A 21,932-nucleotide genomic window follows, 5' to 3' on the forward strand; every position below is an offset into this window, starting at 1 on the left:
CTTGTGCACACTACCAAACTCACTTTTTTGCCAAAACAGGGTTACTGCATGCTCAAATTTGTAGTCTAATAATTGGCATGGGCGAACTGTGTTAGGGCTATTTTAATGCTACCACTGCATATAGTAAAGATGCAGCACACAGACACATTCTCTGCCACTGTTTTACTAGCAGTGACATAATTGTAACATCTTTCAGCAGATTATCCATTTCACTGTTTTCTGACAACTCATGTTCTAAGGTCATATTCAAAAGAGAAGAGCTGATCTCACTTCTGCTGCCATAGTAAATTCTGGTTTAATGCCGTTATTCTGGATTGAAAGTCATAAAAAAAAGGTAAATGGGATTAAAGAAATAAGGGAGGTGATGAGATTGAAAAACCATAAAAGATGGACTTTTCCCATCAGTTTAAGTGCAAATACAGTGGTAGCTGGAATTCTGTGCCAAGGTGAGGACATGGCAGAGCAGCATTGTGCTGTGTCTGAGGTGATCCTGGTGAGGGCTGTAACACAGTTTGTATAACCATGGGATTCTCTGGAACAGCAGCTCGACAAAGTTTGCATAAAGATATTCTGAAATACCTGCCTCAGCACAATCTTCCTGCCTGTCTTCTGTGCTGGGACATCTGGGATGCATAATAACACCTTTCAAGGCAGCTTCCACTGTCCTGTAAATCTAGGGCTTTTAGGACCCCTTTGCTCCATTCTGAGCTTTATGTGTGTTATCAAGGCCTGGAGCAGGGAATGAAGCAAAGGCATGCATTTTGAATTATAGTTTATTTTATTTATGCATTTATTTGTCTTTTTCTATTAGCATAGTTCAATTTTCATAGGAACAAAAGAAATCCATTAATCTGTTTAATGGGAAAGAAATTTGTTTCTTTTAGCTTCTGGGCATCTGTTCAAAGCTGGCCCCACTGAGTGCCTGGAGTCTGTGATTATCTAGGTGATGATGCTGCACTTCCAGCTGGTTCATCTATCTGTACAAGGCTCAGACATTTGTAGGCTGTAAGGTTTCCACCCTCACATTTCAGCATATGTTCAGTCACTTGATGGCTGATTATAGCTGAGTAAATAGTTTATAATGAATAACTTACTCAACTCATTAAACTTGATTTCTTCTTGTGGCATATCCTCCCAAAGCCTGGGGTTTCTTTGAATGTGTCTCTGAATCAGGATGATTTAACCAGTTCCTATTAACAGTGTGGGCAGATTCAGAACAGTGCTTTGGATGAATTCACTATTCAAAGACTGTTGATTAGTTAATTGCTCCAATAAATTATGCACTATTGTCTCTGCTCCCTGCCTGTTTAGATGCTTGTGTAAGTCTTCCTTATTAACTTAAGGGAGTCATTCTGGAATCAGTGCCACTGAAGCTTCATGTTCAAGGTACCCTGCTTCAGCACAAACACAGCTGTTTGCCTGTTCTTTTGGTTGTTCTTTATAGTCAAGCCTTTGTCAGCACAGGGAAATGTATAAAGGCAGCTTCATGCCTTGCTATTTTGGACTCAGTTATTATCTTAAGAATATCATAGTAGTTAGTTAGAATATCATAGTACTTAATATCAAACTACTCTATAAACATTTTCAGAAGGAAAGAAGTGTAATAAGAAGACAAAATTCCCACAGAACTTCAGTAATCCAGTCTAATCTTAATAAAACAGGAGTATTTAACAGCTCCATCTGCTGAGTACATTAACTCAAGCAGCAGGAAGAAAATCCTCAAATTTCTTCCTGAGAGGCAAGGGTTCTTCAGATTAATAAATTTTTTTGAGAACAATAGGCATTGTGCCAACAATATTACAAATCGGAATCTAGCGATGATTAAATTATGAAGTTGGTCCAGGAGATTTGTGGAAGACAAACAAATTAAATCAATGAGAAGCTGCATCTGCTCTGGTAAGAGAGGGCTGCTATGTGTGGGAGCCAGAACAATGGTTTGGGTCCTGCCAGCAAATGCAGAAGAGCTGAAGTGCTTCTACCAGCTAATTATTTTTTCACATGAATAATCAGTCAAAAATGTAGTGACAAGCCAAGAATTGTGTACAAATATGTTGATTTTATGGGAAATTATTATATCTGCAATCTTTAGATATGCTTTTCTAAAATTCCTTACAATATTTTATGAAATTACAGTATTGTGCCCAGTAGAATGTAAGAGTAAAGCAATTGATCCCAGTAACATTTTACTAAAGTGATAAAGAATTAACTGTCCTCTTTAGAATTTCTTTTGTAATATGATGAACAATATGGTTGTGTTGTGAAAGGGATTCATTCAAACAAAAGAGAAGCATTGATATGAGTTAGCCTTAGGTGTTACCTGTAACAGACCTGCTACCAGAATGGTTTAAAAACAGTAGCTGAGAATGATAGGATTGGAAGAAAGTGACTCTGCTTTGAATGATGGCTGTTTGTAGTATTTAACTAAAGTTCTTGAGTAAAGCTGCCTATGCTGGACAGGCCTATGTCTTTTACTATGGTCAAGCCTGAAGTGATGGCCATTTAAAGGCATTTTTATTCTGGACCTTTCCTACTGAGATTTGGGTTTGTAATGCAAACTGAAATCCTAGAAAACAAATAGAGATATGATCATGGGCTTTTTGGCACTGATCTGACGAGGAAAATAAAAAAGCAAAAAGGCTTACACAGATTTTTAATAGAGTTTACCGTTAGGTGGTTTTCTCCCTTGTACTAAATTTCCATTAGCACCTGTACTCAGGTACAATATAACTCTTTTCCAGTCCCTTTTTATACCGTACAAAGAAGCTGACAGACTGCATGAAGTTATGTTTAAAGCTGTCAGCAAATCATTCTGAGTCCCCAGATGTATCACTTTCCTGCCTGTGTCCTGGTAGAGTTGCAGCAGGGAGGTGACTCAGCTGTTGTTTCATTTTTGGGTTTCTGACAAGTGAGGTGTTTGCCAGTTATGTGGTTGTTCACTGGTTATTTTCTTGGCCACTGTCCCCCGTGTACCGATGTGAGACACCATGTCTTGGCAATTTCTCTTGGGATTGCTGGACAGGCTCCAGTCAAGTGCAGGGTGCTGAACATGATGCATGTTCCTCCCTGCTCAGGCTCCCTGAGGCTGCATCTCTCAGAGAGAATGGGGATGACCTTTAAAAATATGAGGGAATCAAAAAATTTTCTAGAGTTAATAAATAAATATGTCTTGTTGAGACTGGAAGTAGGAATTTGTTGATCTTCCTTCTTCCTTCATTTGGTTGAAGGTTTAGGGAGCATCATGGCAAGTTTCTGCCCTTCTATCACACCGTGTTTCAGGTTTGGCACAGTCACATGGCAGAAGGTGCAAGTGAATTCACAAGCTCACAAAATCCAATGTCCTTTTCAGTGCCATCACCTTAAATTTTTATAACTTTATTTCAGAAAATGGACTTCTCACACAGACTTCTCAAACCTTTCTCTTCAGAACAAAGTAAATTTGAAGCATTTGAGAAAAGCATTAGGGTTGTTTAACTTTGTGCAGTGACCTTGACTTCAGTTAAATATGTCCCAAAGACACTTGGTTCAGCATTAAGCTCTGCAAACCCCACCAGCTGGGACTTTATTGCATACAACCCACAAGCTGTGTTAAAAATGGAAGTTAAAAATTCCTGTGGAGTTGCTCCATGCTGTTTTCTTAATTTTTGCAGTGTGGTTGTGACCCCACAGCTCATTTATTCCTCAAAAGCAATGAGGCAAAAGCAGATGGGTGCTGATGCCAAACCTTCCTTAGAGATCCTTGCTTGTCTGCAGGTGAGCAGCTGACAGAAGATCTTCTCAAACAGACAGTGTAGACAAAGTGATCATTTAACTAAACCAGTGAGGTCCCTGATCATCCCAGGAGCATGAAATACGAGAAGAACTGAAGGAGATTTTGTGATTCTTACACTTTTTTGTCATTGTTTTTATGTTTTAATCACACATTTTAATCTGAGCTTGAAAAAAACCCCTCACTAATGGAAAGGAGTAGGCATAGGCTTTTCTTCAGGCTTTCTTTGGAAGGGTTGTTAGGAGTTAAGCTGGTTTTTTTAAGCTCCCTTCTTTTGCTCTGTAATTGCTTGTTAAAATTTATTTTTCAGCTAGTGATCTTTGCATCAGTGGCGTTGCATGTGCAGCATTAACAAGAATAAATAAAGAAAACTTCTGCTTTTCTGAAGGGAAAAGTTGCCAAAATTCAGATAATTTAGACATCCCATGCATTTTTTTTTAGTAGAAATGATTAGTAACTTTTCTTCTATAGTATATTCAACAAATTCAAAACTTCTGCTTATAAAAGTGCTCTGATTGGATGTGTATTCAAATCTCATGCATTTGTATCAACACCAAAAATTATTTTTTCCAATCATGGGTGTAGGAGTTGCACCCCACAAAGCAATGAAAGAAGGAAGAGTAAAATTACTGCTCTGTAACAGAACAAGACAAAGCAAAGAAAAATCCCTAATTAATCTTCCAATGAATGCTCTATTTGAATATAAAATCATTTTGTCCTTACAATAGGTTGTAGAAGTTGCTACTGGCTATAAATATGGGGGGGGTGGGGGGGAAGGTTTGTATATTCATTCTTAATTTCACTTCCTCTACTCAGCAGTTTTACTCATTCAAACTCTTTGGATCAAGAATAAGCATGGCTTAGACCAGAAAACAAATTACATGTCAGGGTAAAAGTAAGAGCCTCCCAACAAGAAAAGGATGAGCACAGTCCTGGCTGCCCTTAAAGTGGTCTCAAATAGGGCTTTTGTGGTGGTGCCATGATTGAGGATCCTCATCCTATTTGCTGTGTCTCCAAACCTGGCTGAAGTGGCAATGAAGAAAGATTGCTCCTGGAAAACCAGTTTTTTGGTGGCTGAGACTGAAAACCAGTTTTTTGGTATTTGCTCATCCAGACCCATCATCCTCTGTCTTCAGATAAGCTGGGCTCTGTCCCAAGCAAACCAGGATTTAACCATTAAGCAGATGTACAAAATCCTCTTTAAATTAAAGTGGGGATGCCAAGAGAGAGGGTACCTTTGCACAGCAGTACACACTGAAATTGCATTTGCTCACACTAGTGAGGCCAGGTGGGTCTGACAGACTCATTCTTCTCACCTGTAGGTTCTACCAGGCTGCATTTTAGTAAGCTTACCCAAGCTGTGTGTTTAACCTTTATTTTTTAATGAAAGGGAGTATTAAGAAATCACCACTAGGCCAAGATCTGAATAAGTCTTGGATATCTACCTGTTTTGTCCCTCACAACATAACCCTGAAACCTTTTGAGTTACCAGGTCAGATATGAGCCAGTACATATCCTAACTCAAGTCTGTTATAGAATTCAAAAAAGTGCCCATCTGGGAAGAGCAGAACAGAAACCCTTTCCATCTTGTCTTTCACTTTCTGTTCATAACATAATGTTTATTTTTCCTTAAGAAATAACAAACAGAAGAAAATCCCACCAAACACAAAACTCATTAAAAAATCCTTTGAATGCCAGCAAAATAAAAATCAACAAAATATTAAATTTTTGGGGCGTTGCTATGGGTGCCACTATAAGTGAGCTGCCAGGAAAAGTTCTGTTTGTGTGTGGTGCAGCCTTCATGGTGATGGCTTTGTCTCAATTAATTGTTTATTTAAGAGGAAAACATCTTTCACTTTTGGTACTGTAGGCAAGTTTTCTATAAAAGCTACTAAAGAATAAGACATACAAATGTCCCAAAAAGGAGATAAAAACACTTATTTTCTTCTGCTGTCGAAAGTGTTCCTGACCTTGAAACAACTTTCTCTAAGGCCAATGAAATTAGAAAAATGTAAATGTTGTACAAAAAGAGGATCAGACCCATAAACTGTCCATGTCTGCTCCTTTTAGGACATTGATTAATGGAATTCAGTGAAGGACTGGCTGTTGCCCATGTGAAATATTTGTTTATACTTTTTTTTGAAATCCTGACCATCTGAAAGATGGAGGAGCACTAGAAAATGCACTGCCAGCCCTGGACCAAACCCATCCAGATAATTAACATCAAAGCTTGGTATTTGCATCATGCTCCTTGACTTCAGGGCTTCTTAAACAAGCCAGTGCTCCAATTATAGAAGCAGCAAGTAAGGGTTTGTTTACAAGCCTAACTACTCATTTAATTAACTTATTTAGATCAATTTAGGTTGCCAGTCTGTACCACTGCTGTTGTAAGGCTCAGTCTTCTGAATTGGTTACATGTCAGTCGTGTTGAATGATAGCAGTAGCAGAGTGAAAGCTGTGCCCACATGGACTCTGGGGGCTTTGAAAATGAAACAAAGCTCTTTCCAAAGGCAGAGGCAGCAGGAAAGTTGATCCTTTTTCCTCATGGCTTGGCTCCAGTTTTTCTCCAGGAGGCCTGAATGGATCCAGCAAGCCAGTCTGGGTGTTTCCAGAGATCACTAGATGGGGACTGCAGGCAAAAAGAGGAAATGTTCTGGCCTGTAGATTCCCAAACCCAGGCCAATGACCACTGACAAAGACATGGCCAAGTCCCAGTGTAGCACCTGTGTTGCTGACTCCATCTGTCAGGGAAAATAACAGCTTTAGATGGATAACTGTTGTAAGCCTTTTTTCATATTGCTACAGTGCTGGAAACATTAGAGGCCATGAAATCAGCCATCACCTTGCATTGTGTTTATTTGCACAGAGATGTAATGCCTAAATTACACTTAAACCAGCAAGCAGAATGGAAGGAAAGAGCAGCATTAGGTTTCAACATGACTCATATAAAACTGGCAAGAAATTGTTTTGCTGCTCATCATTTAATGGAGAGTTAAGGATTTGGAATAAAATACATAGAGTTTAATGGCATTTTTCCCCCTATAATACAAGCTGGGGAGAAGTGAGATTGTGGCATGGGTGACCTTGTGTTAAATAGTTTGGCAGTTACTGGTTACAACTGAGACATTTATGACACCATCTCTGACATGTGAAATGTTTTCCTTCAGGTTAAACACACTTGTGTTCTTCACACTTTTGAAAAAAACTGCTTAGAAAGGAATTATCATATTTGTTTTATGTTACTGCAATGTTAATGTAAATAATCCAATTTATGATGGAAAAAAAAATATGTGAGAAATTACTGTATAGCTATTCTGAAACCATTTTGGTTTTTCCAGATTTAATTGTGGGTGCATTTGGAGCTGGAAAAGCAGTTGTTTACAGGTATGTGGTAAATACAATGGAGTTGATATTACATGGCTTTGGTGGGAGATATTAAAATTTTAAAATGTCATATCCCTATTTCCCTGGTGCAGTGTGTAATAGGTGGTCATTAGAGATGATAAATTAAACATCTTTTGAGAAACAAATGTTTTTTTCCCATGCTCAAAACCTGTAATTTTCAATGAAAATTTCCATGCTTAGGCTTAGCTCAAGCAGCTTCTAGAATGTTTGACTCTTTAGTTAATTTTAAATAAGAAATTTAAAAGGCATGAGGTTGAAAATTAATTTCTTTCCTGGGGAATTGGTGCTACTAAGAAATTTTAAAGTGGCCAATCCTCAGAGATTGTGTATGTTAGACATGAACCATTTATTGAAAATAAAGACTGCTACTTTTAGCCTCAGTTTAAAAAAATGCACAAGATCCCACTTTGCAAAACAAAAAGTTTTTGCTGACTATGGAGTTTCACTAAATGCACTTTTTGATTAGATGTAAAATTTAAAGCTACCAAATACATAAACATTTGCATAAAATCTGCTAATGCTCTCTTAGTCCAGCCATGCTGACAGCTCATTTCATTTAAGTATTCACCATCCTGTGCTACAATATGTGGTCATATCTCTGATTCCTGTCTGGCTGCTTGTTGTCTGTATTCCCAACAGCACCTGACTGAGAAAAGGCATGTTCTGCTTCCCAACTGAATGTTAGTGACAGCAAAGGAATTTTGTAAAACAGGAATGTTGGCTCATCTCAGCTAACGCTGTAGATGCAGTGAGAATCCTGATTTTCCTTCTGTGCTGTGACAGAATGATGCAAATAGTTTGCAATGCCATGAGCGACTGCACAGGAGAAAGCATTGAAGGATTAGATCCACTGTGTATTTTCAAGAACAATAAAATTGTTCTATGTAATTTAATAAGCAGGAGGCCATTTCCTGGCCAGAATGTATCAAATATGCAACTTGTCCTACTGTTGAAATAGAATTTTATTACTGAAATTTTCTAGGCAAAGAAAGAATTTCCCTGTTGCACAAAAGTGAAGAGAGTAATTTTATTTTTTAATGTCTTGCTAAAGTAATATAAAGAAATAATCATAAAATCTCAGATGTGGATTTAAATATCAGGAAAGTTAGAAAGCTGTGATAATGTAAGTTACTGTAAATAGTATTGCTATCTTAAAAAATCAGAATCTGGACACATCTTATTATTTGTCTTCTAAACTGCTTGCAGTTATAGATTATCTTATCACTTAATAACAGCTTCAGAGGGATGGTTTCTGTCACCAGAACTGTATATTCATGTACTCAGCACAATTTACTGGTGATTATTCCTGATTTACAAAGTCAGTTGTCTCCAAGAAATGTCAGACAGAGTTTACTTCATTATTGGCCCAAGATAGTCTGCACCAACTTCTACTTTAACCAAATCATGTTTATTTTTTAAAGAGTCTTGAAACAGACATAGTAAGTTGGAATACATCATTATTAACACAGACAGTACAGAATAAATCTGCAAGATGGCCAAAGGACTGCTATAAAACCCAAAAAGGCAATCTCTGTCCCTTAGAGAAAACTCAGTGTGATGAAATGTGTCTGATGTGCCTCAGTCCTGGGACACATCTCTTGCTTAACCATAGGGTACTGTGTCTGTGATGTGTTAACATGAGATTTTTTTTTTTTTTTTTTTTTTTTTTTTTTTTTTTTTTTTTTTTTTTTTTTGTGAATCTCAGTAGGATTCTGATGGGGAAAAAAAGAGTTCTTTTGGCTATGAGCAGCATTATAAAACTGTGTTCTCCCAAGTAACCCTACATCTCTGGCTTCTTTGCAGCCAACTCAGTTCAGTGTTTTCTCTGCTGCAACTCAGGTACTAATGTGCTCCTTCTGAATGTGGTGAACCTTATTTCTGTCTCCCAGAGCCAGACCTGTTGTGACAGTGAATGCTCATCTTATTCTGAACCCCATGATTGTGAATCCAGACAATAAAACCTGTCAGCTCCCTGACTCTCAGCTTTTGGTGGCCTGGTAAGTCCATGATTCCTCAAAAAATATCCTTATTCTCTTTCTCAGATAACTTCCTGTTCCTTAATTTTATTGCAACTTTTTGTTGAACATGTTGAAAGTTCAAAACGCTGAAACATGCTCTGAGCACAACAAAACCTCCCTACATAGAAATCCTTTTGGTATTTTCCAGTCCTTAGCAGATTGTTTAACTAATTGTGGTAGGTAAAAGTTGAGTCCTTTGAGTCTCCTGAATAGGAGGATGCTCAGCTCCTGGGCAAGCTGCAAAGTCATATGCAGTGTTTAGGTGAATGAAACATGAAACAGCTAAAATGGACAAAACTCAGAAACAGTCATCTGTTTGTTGACCAAATGTAACAGTGGACATGATGCAGAGCTGGTGGGCCCACGATATTCTCTTGGAGAAAGACAGATCTTAGTCCTGTGTGGAAGAGAGAAGGTAGGCTGGCCATCCTGAGAGAAGTTCACAGGATGTTGTTTCTGGCTGTCTTTGGTCAGAGGAAAGTTTTTTTTAGCACATCACACAGGACAATGTTTCAACCATCCTTAAAAGAAAAACTCTTAACCACAGTAGCATTTAACTTTGAAAAGAAAAAAACCAAAACAACCCAACATAAAAAAAAACTTGGAGCTAATTAAAACAACTTAAGATCAGTTACAAAATGCTTGCAGGACATTTGGAGGCCAGCTAATAGCACATAACACCACATAAAGGCACATTTACTGCTCTAGAAAAAAAGTCACTTTGAAAGGACCCCAGGAACAGTTGACAAAAGAGGCTATTACAAATACATAAGATACTGTTTAAAGTGGAAATCATAACAAATGAGGAAGCTAAAATCAAAACAGAGCATAAACACGTGCAAGTTGAATATAAAATGCCAGAGAGTCTTTGAGGAACAGATTTCTAAGATGTAAAAACATAAGAAGCAGGAAGCCTGCCAGGACGTGGGCTGGACAAAAACAATATTAAGGTGTAAAGGAGAACTCCAGAAGATAACATGAATGCAGAAATTTTGCACTGCTTTTAAACCAAAGATGGTCAGAGGATTTCCTCACATTGGAGACATTCTTTACAGGAGATGAATCCTAAAAATCCTCTCAAATGTAAGCTTCAGCAAGAGAATCTTGAAGAATCTTAAAAATTCATTGATAAATATAAACTGTAAAACATAATCATGAGAAGCAGTTCATTTAAGAGCCATGGAGGCTGTTCTTTTACACTTTATGGGACTTCTTATATTTTCTATCATGTTCCTCATTTCTACATCCAGTGTAGAAAATTGCCTATCTACAGAGCAAGGTGGAAGGCACTTGCTGGAACTATGCAAACCCAGAACTTTACAAAGCTTTGGCCTTTCTGGAATTTTTTTGATTCAATTATCTTTTGTTTCAACAGTTGATGAAAAAAAAAATAAATACAAACACTTGGCTGAGGCATGTTCATTGACCCAAATTATGTTGTTCCACAACTCCAGATTTTAAGAATTTTAAAAAATGCTTAATGTCGTAATAGAAAAGATTTTGGAACTGCTAGAGTTAACGACAGGTATTGAAAGAAAAAAGGTGGGATGTTTTTGCACAAGAGGAAGAACATACTTTTCAAAAAATATTCTTGCTCTGAGATATTGTTTAGAAAAGGAAGGAAGAAATGCATACTCCTTTAACACATTTTTTGGGTTTTTTTATTTCTCCGCTACAATAAGCCAGAAGAAGTTTGGTTCATATCTGCAAAAGCTTTAATAGGAGTATAATTTAATTTCTGTCTGCTTTATTCTAAAATTGTGTTCCCTAAAGATTTAGTTCATGTTATGAAATGACTGAAGAACAGCTGCTGTTTTCCACACTGTGATTTTTTTTTCCTTAGTTGATATAAGCTTTTATTGTACATATGAAAACAATTAGTAGGGAAACTCCAACAGGCAAAGAATTCCTCAGTCCCATGGGACAGATTTCTGTATCTCTTAGCCAGCTGTGCAACTTGTATAAAGCTCTACTGACTGACACTGCAAAATTAGAATGAAAGGAAACCTCCTACCAGAAAAGCTTCAGGAAGTGTGTGTGCATGAATAATGTGGATTATTGTACGTTTCCAAGTATTAGGAAAATATTATTTCTGCCATGATATAAATTGCGAAGCTGAAGCAGCAGAGGAAACATGCACAAAAAGTCATTTTTATGCACAGCTCAAGGAGAATAGAACTTCTAGAAGCATATAATTCATTCTCTGCTGTGTGTAAAATGTGGCTGTTTCTGAGGTCTCAATTCTAGCAAATCTGTAACAAATTCTGCAACTTTGAAAGTATTAAGGAATATGGAAAAAAGAGTTTCTTTTTCCCCTGTGTGAAAAATGCAAGTTAATATCTGTAAAAAGAGGTAAATAAATAAATGTTTTCATTTTTCAAAACCTCTTTCCACATTGTGTGATTTATTATGTTCAAGATTGGGCTCTAGCTGTCAGGAGGTCTAATTTATCTATCATTGGTATTTTTATTACCATTTGAGGTCTGATTATCCACTAGCTACCATGTATTTGTTCTTAGATTGCATCTACAAAAGCTTTTTACTCACCTCTCACTGATTACGGGTGAATATGGTTAATTCCATTTTGTAGAGGAGCAATAAGTGAGAGAAGTTACCTGACTTGCCAAAAGTTGCATAGAAGTGTCCAACCATGAGAAAAAGTCAATTTGTAGCATATATTGTAGAATATATTTTGTATATATATGATTATATTTATTTTTTTATATTTGTAGACTATATTTTTATTTGTAAGTGCTTTTCATGTTTAGATGTCTGATTTGAAATGTGCCTTGTAGGCTATCCACTTTCTGTAAACCCAGTAAAACCAGAAGCAGAGAGCTTAAAATTTCTGATCTTCAAGTTCCTACTATCAAAAAATACTTGGAAGAAAATGTAGTTCCTTTATCTCCAAATTTCTTACTATTAAAGTAGTAATAAAATATTTATGATTTTGTGTCAACTAGATTCAGTAAATGAGACATTTTTACATACACTTTAAAAAAAAGCTGAATACAAAATTCCTATCAAAGATATAAACTCCCAAAATAATATTTCAGCAGTTCATAGCTGCATAGGTTCAACTACGTTTCTACTTTTGCTCTTTTCTACTGCTGGTATTTTCTTTTCTCATTGACCTAATTTGAAAAAGGATGTGATTGGTGCCCCATGGATATGGACCTAGGGGCCATTGTTGAGATGAATTTGTGTGAGATTTCCCAAAGGCTGTTGGCCTGGGTGCCTGACTCCATGGGTGGGACAGCAAAGCCATATGGCCAAGAGTCAGAAGGTGGATACCTCACTCCTCAGGGGTGATCAGAGGGGGTAGGCAGGTAGTGTCACTTGCCACCAGCACAGCTCAGGTGCTGTACAGGAGACCTCTGTGCCAGGTTTTAGCTTCAGTAGCCCTAGAGACATCCAGAGGGCAGTCACTTGTTTTATCCAGCAGCCCTAGTGCTCCTGCAGCCTGGCCATGCAATGTAGCTTAGCCATGAGATGACCTCAGCATTAAAACTCTGCTTGGTCCCTGGATTAGACTTGGCCATAATAAAATCTAAAAGCAGGGCAAGTGTTAGAGCATCACAATAGAAGTGTATTGACTTGGTTTTACATATTGTACTTCATAAAGGAAACTGTTTAAATGTCATTCATCAGTAAACAATAACAGCTTCTCTCTTCTGTGGAGGTTTGTGACCTTGCAGGTTGGGTATCAGCCTCACACAGAAGGAAGCCCAGAACATTAAATCTTACACTGCCTTTCTCCTAAGGCATTATCCCTTCTTTCTCTCCATCTGCAAACCTGGGTGCTAAAGAAATTGTTAGCAATGACAAATGACATCTGGTAGGATCTGCTAATGCCTTGCTTTTCACCTCCTGAAGTAAGTTTTCTATTTTTTTTCAGCTGCTAGAGTAGCCACACCAAAATAATTTCTTTCTTGTACTAAGTGCAGTCTAGAAAATATTATACATGGGTAACTAACCTTTCACCACTTCTGGTGATATTAGGTAATTTTATTAGGGTTAACTTTGAAGACACTGCTAGCATCTGTGCCAAGAGTAGTTTTGAGAGAGGAATGTTTTCAAGTTTCTTGTTCTTGTAAAAATAATTTCTGTCTCCCTGAAAAACATAAAATTATTTTAAACAAACTGCTTTGTTGCCTCAAAATTGTCAGGAAAAGCTTATGTGTTCAGTTTTAGGGCTTTCCCTCTCTTTTGTAACTACATTCAAATTCTATTCAAAGCATAATCTCATAGTGATGACAGACACAGCAGAATAAATGTGATGTGGGGATCTCTTCAGAGAGACTGATAGCACATAAAAAAGTTTGTATGCTTTAGGATGATGGACTACTTCCTATTTTTTCCTTACTACCTGAAGTTTTCTTCCTTTGATTGTTAATTGTGTTGTTCATTTTGTTGATTGCCCCTACAAGCAAGCTCAAAAGCTCAGCTGTTTTATTTCTTACTGTGACTAGGAGTCAGATCTCAAATCTCCATAAATTCTTTAGACATTTTGTGGTCTGTCTTTCCCTCTGCTTTTCTTTTTCATGACAGTAAAACATTCCTCAACATCTCCCCAGCATTTTCTTGTTGAAGTTCTTGAGGAGCGAATCTAAATTCATCAGGCTTGCAATTGAAATCTTTGATATCTTTAGCACTATTTCTGAACTAAATAATGAAATCACAAATGTGTGGCAGAATTCTGCTAAAACCATAGTCTTTCCTCTTGTGTGGCCAGAGTGTGGGAGGTTATCCACTCCAGATTTTTGCTTTTTTGCTCTGCCATTCCCTTTTTGACATGCTCTGCCTGGAGTGGAAGGAGTAAATCTTGACTCTTACAGCAATTTTTGAGAACATTACTTCAGTTATCAAATATGTGTTATGAATTTTTCTGTTCATTGCAGTAAATAAAGCATACACTGAAATTGTTCTCTTTGACAAGTAAAGCATTCCAAGCTGCATTTTTGAACACAACCTTTTTAAACATGATAGGGCAAATTTTCTGTGACTCCTCCAAAGCAAGATAACTGAGTTTAATACAGTGGCAGCCCTTGAGTTTACATCTGAGGAAATACCCTCTTACACTCTGACACGTGAGGCCTGTGAAGTCTGATGTCTAAATTGCATTCATGCAATCACACAAGATTTCCTCATTTTTGTTATTTTGTCTTTGTGTATTTGGAAACAATTGCTTCTTCCTGTATTGACTCATAATTGTAAAATAGTAGGAGTATGAAAAATTTGCACTTTCTGCATGGACTGGAGTGACTATTTGAAGGCTACGATTTAGCACAGATTAATGGCATTATTCCATTCCTGTTTCTCAAGAAATAATGAAAGAATTTTCCATTAAGGTCATGAGAGTGACACATATGCCAGATGTGGCAGTTTCATTACATCTGTCAGAGGAAGCAAACATGCAATTAGAATGGGATTATGGGTTGGTTTAAAGGTTATGTTAGTGGGTTTTTATCCACTGCATTGGATTACTATACAGTATAACAGTAGTGAGGACAACATGCTCTAAGATTTTTCTGATTTGATCACGATGAACCAGAAAGTATTTCTGCAGACAGCCTCTTACAAAAGTGGTTTTCTGAACTTCAGCATAAAAATCCAGCTTTGGCAATAGTATCAGAAGGGTCATCTCCATGGACTCTCTCAAGAACTGCTAAGACCAGAGAATCTTCTCCATGCCTTTGCCAGGAAATATTCAGAGACTGTCTTCTGTGATTATCAGTGAAGCTTAGGAGACTTCCTGACATAATTAGGGAATATCATGGGTAGCTAGATACAATCTCAGTTAACATCTTTTAAAGCAAATGAAAATGAAACATAAAAGATATGACTTGGGACCTGCTGATTCCCACCTCAGTCCATTTTCTCCCTTCATTCTAGTAATGAATTACTTCTCCTTTTTTTATATGTAGCTTTACTGTAAGAGTCTGCGCAGATTTTGAAGGTCAAAGTATTTCAAATGAGATAGGTAAGAAATGTTTTTATTCCTAGTAATTTACTCTAGTCCTGCTCCATTTCAAATGTATTTTTCCCTACACTTGGGAAGACAATAGGAGTGAGATTCTCCTAAGGCAAGAAAATGCAGTTTTAAAAAAAATATTTTCATATATATAGATATATAGATATATATGTGTATATGTGTGTGTGTGTGAATGTAAACCTTTTATTACTCACTTAAAGGATTTTTGTTTCAGTTTAAGTCATTTTCTAAATAAAACCAAGGATGTACCTTGTTGGAGAATGTTCTGTTTTGGAAAAATAATAAATTAAAGGGACAGAAGTCCTGTACACATATGATCTGTCAATGAAATAAGAAAGCTTAAATTATACATCCTGCATAATTTGGATCAAATCCTAGTGGGCTTTTAAACAGACAGGCACTTAAAGCATGAATTAGTTTTTCCTGGAAAACTTGCTTAGGTTCATTAAATATAATACAGAATTAATTCCTTACTGGTTTTTTTTTCTGTTAAATCAATAATTTATTTATTTCTTTGTATCCTTTAGTGCTGAAAGGTGAATTGCAGTTAGATTCATTGAAACAGAAAGGAGCTGTTAAGAGGACCCTCTTCTTTGATTACCATCAGTCACATCACTACTTCTCTATTGTGATAGAAAGACAGAAACAGCTCCATTGCCAGGACTTCCTTGTTTATCTCAGAGTAAGTTGTTTAAAATATTTTGGACTTTCATCATTGTTTGAGTAGTACCAGGGATTTAAAGGTAATAAAAAGGAGTCACTGGAAAAGGAACAGTGATTTCCAAAATTACAGAAATGGGATACAAGATAGACTTCATCTGTATGTTCAGTATGTCCAGAGCATACTGCTACATTGAAAAAATTCCCTATGTAAATCTTTGGCTCATCTTTTTTCAATAGAAGTAGAAAAGGAGGACTGATTTTGAAGACTGTAGAATTTCTCTGTGTAAAAATACATTAATTTCATACTCTTCTGGAAATTCTGATCAAATACTGCATCTTCTGATACAAAAATGCAAGATTGCTTTCCATTTTTGGTATCCCTTTTTATTTTTTTAGTGTTCAGAGCAGTAATAAACGAATCATGTTAAATATCATGCCAATTTAGGTTCAAAAGATTTTAAAGGAGTCTTACCAGAAATATTGGCCTAAAATTCATACAGTTTTAAAAATATTTTAAATGTATTTTAAAATGTTTTTAGAAAAACTAAAACTATGGAATTGAAGTTGTAAAGGAGAAAGGATCAACACTTCCTCACTTGCAGGTGGGGTTACCTCATGCAATTGAAGTAGATTATTCCAAGTCTGATCCAAGAAATGCAGTGGGAGGTGAATTGGAGAAGGTTCAAGCACTATGTAAGGACATATCTAGACAATAAAGGTGATTGAATTTTACCATTGCTAAGCCTTATGAATTCTTGGTTATGGTACAAACCAGCAATATTACCTCCACAAATCCACACATGCCCCACATCCATTTCAAAAGGAAGGGGGGCAGTAGCTGATAGGAGTTGGTTCTGTGTGTCTCTCTTGAACAGCTTCATTTTAGGCTAATGCTTTGAAAAATTTCTGAGTCTACTCAGCTCAGCCAGCTTCTTCCAGATGTGGGGCTGTGGAGGCAATGTGTTCTGGGCATTCCAATTACTGGTGAGTCACTTTGCTTTCCTAATGACACCACATGCAGCCAGAATTTGGCCAGCATCTGTCAAAGAAGCATGTCTTATCTTCAATAAAGACTACATCTTTACCTTCATAAGTCTGAATCTGTTGTCTTATTGTACCAACTGAAATAATCATAGCAAACCATTGGTTTTTATTATGTGATTATTACTCACAGGATGAAACAGAATTTAGAGATAAATTATCTCCCATCAATATAAACTTCAATTATAGTTTGGATGAGTCCAGTTTTGAAGATAGTTTGACTGTGAAGCCAATACTGAACTATTACCAGAAAAACTCACTAGCAGAGCAGGTATGAGTTTTGCATGTCACATTTTCTCTATATAAACATGAAAGCATTTACAAATCTTATGTGTGTCATCTTCCTTAAAAGAGAGTATCACAGCCAGAAATTACATGACGGGTATTTAATAAATACAAAACGTAGATTGAATATAAAACTAGAACCACCAGGCCTTTCAAGTATCCCCAAAACTTGCTTGTGCTCATAGTTTTGATTGCCTTCTAGAATATGTAAGCCCAGTTAGTGTGGGAAAGAGCCTGAAGATTATATTGTTCTGCTAAGGACATATTTGACCATCTAAATAGTCTCCAGCCTCTGACTGCCACATGGAAAGAAACTTACAGAAAGGATAAAAAGATTTCATTCAGTAAGGCAGTGCTAGTGGTATTTAAACCACTTAGGTTAGCAGTATTTAATGAAGTGATTTGGACTTTGAGGCATGTACTAAGTGTATTATATTTTTTTATTTTGCAATATACAGGCTTACATTCTGGTTGACTGTGGGGAGGACAACTTATGTATTCCTGACCTGCAACTTTCTGCAGTGCCGTAAGTTAAATAAAATGCATTCTGCTGTATATACAAAGTCCAGACACTGCTAACTGTTGCAACAGAATGATGTAGAACACAGTTCTCTTGTTTACTGTAGCTAATCACTCTGACTTGATTTCCAGATTTTAGTTTGTGCATCCATTTCATCTATAAACCAAGAAATGCATGCACAAATTAAAACAAACGACATTCATGATGTTTAATAGTTATCATAGAAAATATAGTTTGCAGGTGTTTGTTAGGAGTGGCTCTAGTTCTCTGAAAACCAAGAGATGATACAAATTGTTGTTCACAGGAGGTTTCAAGTTTTTTATTTCAGTGTGCCAGCGACTTTGAACTTGGACACTATTCTCCTGAACTCAATATACAGTGAAGTAAATTAATCTCAAAATAAAATTCTCTAAACATGGCAACAGTTTCTCCTGTGGAGGGAGAAATATGCCAAGCAGGACAAGTGGAGAATGTCTGAGAGTTACCTGACTCTCATCAGAATCAGTCTGTAGCTGTGAAACAAGGGCACAATGCCATTGCAGGTCTCAGGAGAATTTCTGTCATTGTTTGTGTTACAGTGGATATTAGGAGAAAACTACCACCTTTGTGTCCTCCAGAAAACAATGCTCATGAGACCCCTGTGGCAAGTGGTTCCTCCACTAAGTACTTCTTGCTGTTTAGAAAGTAGTCAGGCTCTGAAATTTTTTACCAGTTGCTTTCAGGTATTGTGATGGTCCATTTTGGCCACAGTGGTGTTTTCTCTTAACCTCTTTTCTACCCAGGTGCTGGTATACTTTTTCATGCAGTAATTTATATAGAAAATCTTTTCTTTTGTGTTCAAAGAGTGTTTTCCAGAGCAGATGCTCTGAGAGCAAAATGTCCTCCTGCTATATTCATATGTAAATTCTAACTGTGCATGTTCTAACTCCTGACAAGTAGTATGTTCTATACAGGGACACAGATCAGCTAATAATTGGAGAAGAAAACTATGTCATGCTCATAATAAATCCAAGGAATGATGGGGAAGGAGCCTATGAAGCTGAGCTACATATAAAGATTCCACCTGAAGCAGATTACACTGGGGTCGAACGCAACAACAAGGTAAAGTAAAATCAAGATGTTAGTGATAATGAAGGAGACAACTGAGAGCAAGGATAACCTACATAGGCTGTACCAGCTGAAAGCTGCACATAAACATGTTCTTTTCAGGAAGGGAGATTCCTGAACTCTCAGCTATCCTTTCTTGTGCAGCCCAGGGTAAAGATAAGCCATGCCTCCAAAAGATGGGAAGGACAGGACCATTCTGCTCAGACCCAACTCAGGTTCATTCCCATTAACCCAGCTCCTTCCCACTAACTTCTTTATAATACTACACAAATACTGTAACATTTTTCTAGGAATACGGTTATTCACATAATTCAGATTTGAACCAGTAAAAAATACCAGTAGCAGAAAGTAATACTGCCAAATTCCCTTAGTGCTTCCAACCTGGGATCCCATGGTACCAGCTCCCAGTCAGAGTTAATGAGCCCTGCTGACCCCCAAACACGTGGACACTGCTGTCTCTTCTCACTGCACACCACTGCTTTACCAGTATTAAGTATGTCCCAGACTCCAACATCCTGAATGGCTGGACATTACTGCAGTATAAACTTGACAAAGTTACTTTCCCCTGTTGTCAATTCTTTTGTGTTATGAATGGACCAAAAATGCAATTAAAATGTAAAATGTGCCAGTGTTCACAGAAGGACTAATGTTGGCTGAAGTCCTGCTGAGCTGTACTGAACGTTCATTGTTTTTCCTTTTTGGGTCTGTTTGTTTTTTTAAGAGCAAAGATGAAACCCTATCCTGCAAACAAGCAGAGTGTTCATGTATTCTCTGTTGGACAGCAAGTCTGAATTGCCTCATCTGCACATATATCTCCCAGGCTGTTGCAACATGAGCCTGTTTTTTTCTGTTAGTGCCTGGAATGTTCAAAAGGGCCTCAAGGGTGAGAGTGGGAGAAAGCAAGTTAATTTCCTTTCTGAAGGCAAATGTTTTTAAGGAAGTTGCAAGTAACTTACAAGGTATTTCCTTATTGTCCTTCTGTCAGTGACTTTATCAATGGGCTTCTAACCTAGTTTGAAAAAAAATTACAAGAAGTAATCAAAGATGATAGAAATTCTCTGCAACCTCACATCTCAGAAATAAATCTTAAAGACACCAGCCTTTTCCTACTGCCTGTTCCTTTTGTTCTCTTAGCAAAGCCACTGGTTTTTTGGACTGTAATCTACAAAACTAAAGTTCTCTTTAATATACTACATATGGTTACCTTTTTCCTTCATTCCTCTTTAGAAATCTTTCGCTGTTCTTTTGGATGTTACCAATGTGTCAGAGGAGGCACTAATTCCAAAACCCAAGGTTGTATTAGCAGATATCTATTCTTTGAAGGACCTCGGGGTGGGAGTAGATAAGAGGCTGGACTTGAGTTGTCAATGTGCACTCCCAGCCCAGAAATTCAAATGTGTCCTGGGCTGCATCAGCCTTCCAGTACATGAAGGGAGGCTAAAACAAATACAGAGACTTCTTGCACTAACATGTTGTGACAGGACAAGGGAGAATAAATTCAAACTGAAAGAAAGGAGGTTTAGATTAGATACTAAGAAAATTTCTTGGCTGTGAGGGTGGTGAGGCACTGGAACAGGTTGTCCAGGGAAGCTGTAGATGCCCCATCCCCTGAAATGTTTAAGGCTTGGTTGGATGGGGCAGCCTGGTCTAGTGGAAGCCTGGACCTGTCCACAATGGGTGGTGGAAATAGATGATTGTTAAGGTTCCTTCCAGTTCAAACCATTTTCTGGTTTGGACCAGAGAGAAATCATTCAGAGCTTTTTACCATTTTAGGAAAAAATTTGTTATATAGTGCCAACACAATAGTCTCATGGAGAAAGGAAGGAAAGGTCCTGGTGCTTTGGAAGAATAAAGAGGAGCCAGAATGGGTTAAGAAGGAGTTTTAAAGTTAGAATACTTTTTCTTTGGAAGACAAAATTTTAAGAACCCAGGAAACAAAATACAACTACTTCATTCTTTTCAGATTTTGGGGAGGATAAAAATGCCTTTCTGACAAATTCAATTCTGAATCCTTGTAGATAAAAAACTGCTTTCCTTTTCTCCACATTTTTTTAGCTCGTTCACACACATAATTTATTTCGTATTTTTTGCTTTTTATACTTTATTCAAAAAGATATCATCATGTCCTTTCTGAGAAGGATCAAAACATTAGTCCTAATTGGTACATCATTTTTAGTGTCTTTCTTTCTGCATTTCAAGGACCATTTTCACAAGGATTGCAAATGGCACTGAAAGTAAGTTTATTCTTCCTAATGTTTTTAAATTGTAAATGTATATTTCTTTAAGCTAAGTTTTTCACAATATTATGGTTCCATTACATAAACTAAAATATTAAATTCTATGTTCATTTGGAAAAAAATTGATACTGTAAATTTCTTCTAAAATTTTCTAAATGTAAATTCTTCTGTTACCAGGATGACCAAATTCTTAGGGGTCATGGTATCAGTGAGTATGAGTATAAATGACAGGGACTCAATTCATTCAATTTACAGGGCTTTGAGCAATTTGAACTGACAAGAAAACACAAGAAGTTATCACACTGGATGCAGTTTACTGAGGTATATGGAAAAAAGTTCTGCAGGCACTTTTTGATGCATGAACTAGAGGTGAAAATTATAGCTTTCATGTCACTTGCAGTGGAGTCAGGATTCTAGTTCTTATTTTTATGTTTGTGTTGTATCCTGACAATGAGCATCAGTGACTGCTCCTGAAATACACCTATTTTAATGCAAAGCAATTTCAGCAGACAGGTAGATTTATGGTAGAGCCTATTGCAATCATGTTCCTAAAGCTCTGCCTCTGGAATCCCATTTCCTCTTGGTTGCATCCATATTTACAGTCCTCTGTGTAGCTGTTTTTCTCCAAACTGCAGAATTCCTGATATTAAGGCAGAGATAAGATTCTCCTCAGACCCAACAAATCAGAGAGACTAAGACAGGAATAAATTAAATGGAATCAGCTGAATACATCACTTGATACATTTGTGTAAAACTAAAATAGCTGTAGAATCAAATACTTAATTTACTCTGCCATAATTTCAAACTGACTGTATTCATAGAGGATATTTATCTATTGTGGGGCTATTCTTGATTTAGCCTAGCTAATAAAGAAACACACATAGTTTGAGGTCAG

At 37.0% G+C, this 21,932-nt stretch overlaps 1 protein-coding gene across 1 annotated transcript in view; it reads left to right on the forward strand.

Moving 5' to 3' along the window:
* Positions 1–21,932, forward strand: part of ITGA8 (integrin subunit alpha 8) — a 110,353-nt gene that overhangs the window by 37,785 nt on the left and 50,636 nt on the right. Inside the window, exons 14-20 of the mRNA XM_018909752.3 lie at positions 7,105–7,150; positions 9,061–9,168; positions 15,117–15,172; positions 15,712–15,866; positions 17,022–17,159; positions 17,632–17,699; positions 18,647–18,794. Coding sequence (XP_018765297.2) covers positions 7,105–7,150; positions 9,061–9,168; positions 15,117–15,172; positions 15,712–15,866; positions 17,022–17,159; positions 17,632–17,699; positions 18,647–18,794 — 719 coding nt within the window. The remainder of the gene's footprint in view (positions 1–7,104; positions 7,151–9,060; positions 9,169–15,116; positions 15,173–15,711; positions 15,867–17,021; positions 17,160–17,631; positions 17,700–18,646; positions 18,795–21,932) is intronic.

The sequence above is a fragment of the Serinus canaria genome, chromosome 2 (assembly GCF_022539315.1).
Source record: "Serinus canaria isolate serCan28SL12 chromosome 2, serCan2020, whole genome shotgun sequence".
Classification (NCBI taxonomy): domain Eukaryota; kingdom Metazoa; phylum Chordata; class Aves; order Passeriformes; family Fringillidae; genus Serinus; species Serinus canaria.